This window comes from Phytophthora infestans, genomic scaffold, assembly GCF_000142945.1.
Source record: "Phytophthora infestans T30-4 supercont1.7 genomic scaffold, whole genome shotgun sequence".
NCBI lineage: Eukaryota > Oomycota > Peronosporomycetes > Peronosporales > Peronosporaceae > Phytophthora > Phytophthora infestans.
The window spans coordinates 227,736-230,947 of NW_003303752.1; the positions used below are offsets into that span (position 1 = coordinate 227,736).

Sequence of the window (3,212 nt, forward strand, 5' to 3'; positions counted from 1 at the left end):
TCGTGGAAGAGAAGGAAGGGATGTGTGTTGTGGCATCTGTACGTACGTGTGTGCTTTACATCACCATCCAACGCGAAAAAAAACTTGAGGCTTGCCCTCAGTTCCAGTTGGGCTCAAGACCGACTGCTTCGTCATGGACAAACTGCGGCCATCGCCGCGACCAAGAAACTTCGAGTTGTATCGGCTCTTCGTGGTTCTCCTGCTCTTATGCGGCGTCGTCATTGTGCTTCAAACGTCATCGCTGTTTGAAGCTTCAAAGAGTCGACTACTCAGTAGCTCGCGACTGCAGCGAGCCTTCGAGCTCCGGACGTCGTGGCGTCGGAGCGATGAGGATGAAGCGTACGAGCCTTCGGCTGGTGCTGGTGATCTGAATGAAGTATCCGATGAAGATCTACTGCATTTAAGCCTTCTACACGAACACTGTGTATCGGATAACAACGGATCGCTGTCTTGGGAGCTCGGTAGTCCAGGACATCAACTACCCAACGCCACAGCTAGCAACCCAGAAGTTGTGATGCATCAAAACGACCCAAATCTACTGGAAAAGCTACGCAAATGTCCCGATGTGGACATCTTCCTACCGACAGATCTACATGGCAATGGATATTGCGAGGACGCTGTAGCGTACGCGAAGTGTAAGTACTCTGAAATGTTCTAAAGTTTAGGATTAGTTTACTAATTATTTTTTCTAATTTCTAGATTTAAACTCTCGGTTGCTGCCTAAATGGGCACTGGAAGTTAAACTGTATGATCCGTATCAAGGACTCGAAGTTGACTACTTCGATTTGTGTCCCAAAACGCCCATAATCTTCTTCAATCACTACTGGAGCGACGTACCTTCGATGCCTCGTTGGCCCAAAGATAAACCGATCTATCTGATGCCAAACATTGAGATGTTCGAGTTAACTGCAGAACATTACTGGAGAGTGGACGTGGTACTGTGTAAAACACAGACTTGTTACGACCGCGTGACACTTTGGTACGAGCAAGAGGGAAATCCACGCAGCACATCCGTGTTTTACACCAAACATACGTCTTCTGACCAAGCACACTTCGCGCGCAAACGAATGGGTGAGCGTGTCATTCGACCGAGGGATTTCTCCAACATCAAATTTATTCATACTGCCGGTACCAGCTCTGCAAAAGGCACAAGAGAACTAATGGAATGTTGGGTATTTGTACCGGGTTTACCTCAACTGGACGTTTATATCGACGAAAAGCCATTCAACTTCTTGTTTAAACCCAAATTCAAGATGTACCTCAAGTTCAGTCGCAGTCCCGTCAACGTTCACGTAGGTTTTGTTGAACGTCCACAGTTTACCAAGTTGACGGCTGATACTACGTTCTTCATGTGTCCAAGTGTAAGTGAAGGGTATGGGCACTATATCAACCAAGCACGTGCCGCTGGAGCTGTCGTCGTCACGACCGACTTGGCTCCAATGAATGAGCTAATTACGAAGAAGACGGGTTTCTTGATCCCAGTGGAGACACGACAACACCCAAAGATGCTGATGGGAGGAGCTTATAGAGGGCAGCATGGCTTAAGAGACGTTGGCGGACTTGTGGCAACGTTCCGAGGTCCCGACATCTGTGAAGTGGTTCGAGAAATGATGACGTCAACTACAACAGAGCAGCGAGCTACTATGGGTGCCAACGCCCGTCGAGCGTATCATGAAGACACCAAGTTCTTCGCCAACGCAATGCAAGAGCTACGACAGTTCGCAAGACGCAGTAATTGATTGAGTTTACTCACTTTGTTCGTCTTCTTCAGCGAATGTGTGTGCTCGAAGGATAGAAGACGCTTGGATCTGGTACAAGTCGCCCTGCTCTTCTTGACCTCGCCACTTCATGAGTTGGCCGAGCTGCATCAACGCCTGAGCCTCCAGCTTCCAGTTGCCCGTCTCTCTCGCCGATATGAGCTTTTTCTGTAATTTATCTTCCTCGACCACTGTGTCGATCGGAGGGATGTCGTGTTGCAGATACTACGCGACGTCAGTAGAAAGATTAGAGGCGTCACTGTTTAAACTCTTAAGACTCACCCGAGTACGCTCTGTAATGTACACGTAGCGATTCTAAAACACACAATTAAGTCATTGAAGATTCATTAATAAAGTAGGGACATTACATCCTTGCTCTTCTTCTTCTTCGTCTTGACCGGCGGGGCCATTGAATATCGACGAAAATAGTCGAACGGCCTATATCCATAATACTCTTCATCTAAAAATGCCAAGGTGACTTTTGCGACAAAATAATGATCAAGACCACTTCGGTATCGCAATTCCTACTCCACCTTCGCCCCGTCTCAATGGAGAGACAAAGATGTCGATCATGTCGCTACCCGCTACCGGTTTTCACGCAGGCTCAGTCTTAAATTCAACCAAATTCGGTAAAGATAAGTTCCATGTACAAGGTGATTCGCCAAAACCCAAGCTCTAAGCACGCCGTGGCGCGTCCACAATGGGACCCCGTTGTCTCTCTGAGCAAGATCGACCACGTGGAGATCCACCACACTCGCGTTCGAGACGGTGTCGTGTTCTACAAGGTCGAAGTGTATCTCAAACCACCAACGGATTTGCCATTAACGCACAAAGAACCGGACTACGTTGTGATGCGTCGATTCAGCGACTTTGACTTGCTCCGTCGACATGCAGCGCAGCACGCTCGCTGTGAAGTCGTCGGTGCGTGTCGCTACTGCGACCGCTTTCGATGGTTCATGCTGCACTGCTACAAGCAGCCAAAGACGATCGTCAAGCTCTGCACAAGTGTGGAAACGAGGAGGAAGATACTAGAGAGATTTTTAAATCGGATGATCGACTTGGCCGTCGCAGACGAGAGAGCAGCGCTGGGAGCTCCGCGCATATGTCAATGCCCTGGAGCTCGCGCTATTCCAATCCTTGTCGACCAATTCATGCGCAAACGAAACGTAGTGTGAGCAACACGAGGTGTGGTAGTGTTATACATGTACTTGGACCTTGCTTTGCACAAACATGTACGGTTGAACTTGAAGCGCACCGTGAATACCAGTCGAACGTCCTACTCTTCCTTGTCAGTACGCGGGGTTAACGAAGTGGTAAACACCGTAATATCTTGAAGGCTATGGATCTGTCGGTAATGAAGTCGACAATCGCTCTCGTCGCCATCTCGACCGGTATTGTCATCAGCACTTTCAGGCCTTTGGGATTCTTACATCCAGTCTCCTGCTACTCGAGACG

The 3,212-nt window shown here is 48.6% G+C and overlaps 2 protein-coding genes across 2 annotated transcripts; both read left to right on the plus strand.

Moving 5' to 3' along the window:
- Window positions 1-133: 133 nt before the first annotated feature.
- Window positions 134-1,739, plus strand: PITG_05090 (uncharacterized protein; the record flags this gene model as incomplete). Its single annotated transcript, XM_002998750.1, has 3 exons — window positions 134-317; window positions 378-635; window positions 700-1,739. 3 exons carry the CDS (start codon window positions 134-136, stop codon window positions 1,737-1,739), a joined length of 1,482 nt encoding a protein of 493 aa, XP_002998796.1.
- A 662-nt stretch (window positions 1,740-2,401) lies between these two features.
- On the plus strand, window positions 2,402-2,932 carry PITG_05091 (uncharacterized protein; the record flags this gene model as incomplete). The annotated part of the gene is made up of 1 exon (XM_002998751.1): window positions 2,402-2,932. The coding sequence occupies one exon, from the start codon at window positions 2,402-2,404 to the stop codon at window positions 2,930-2,932; it is 531 nt and encodes a 176-aa protein (XP_002998797.1).
- Between the last annotated feature and the right edge of the window lie 280 nt (window positions 2,933-3,212).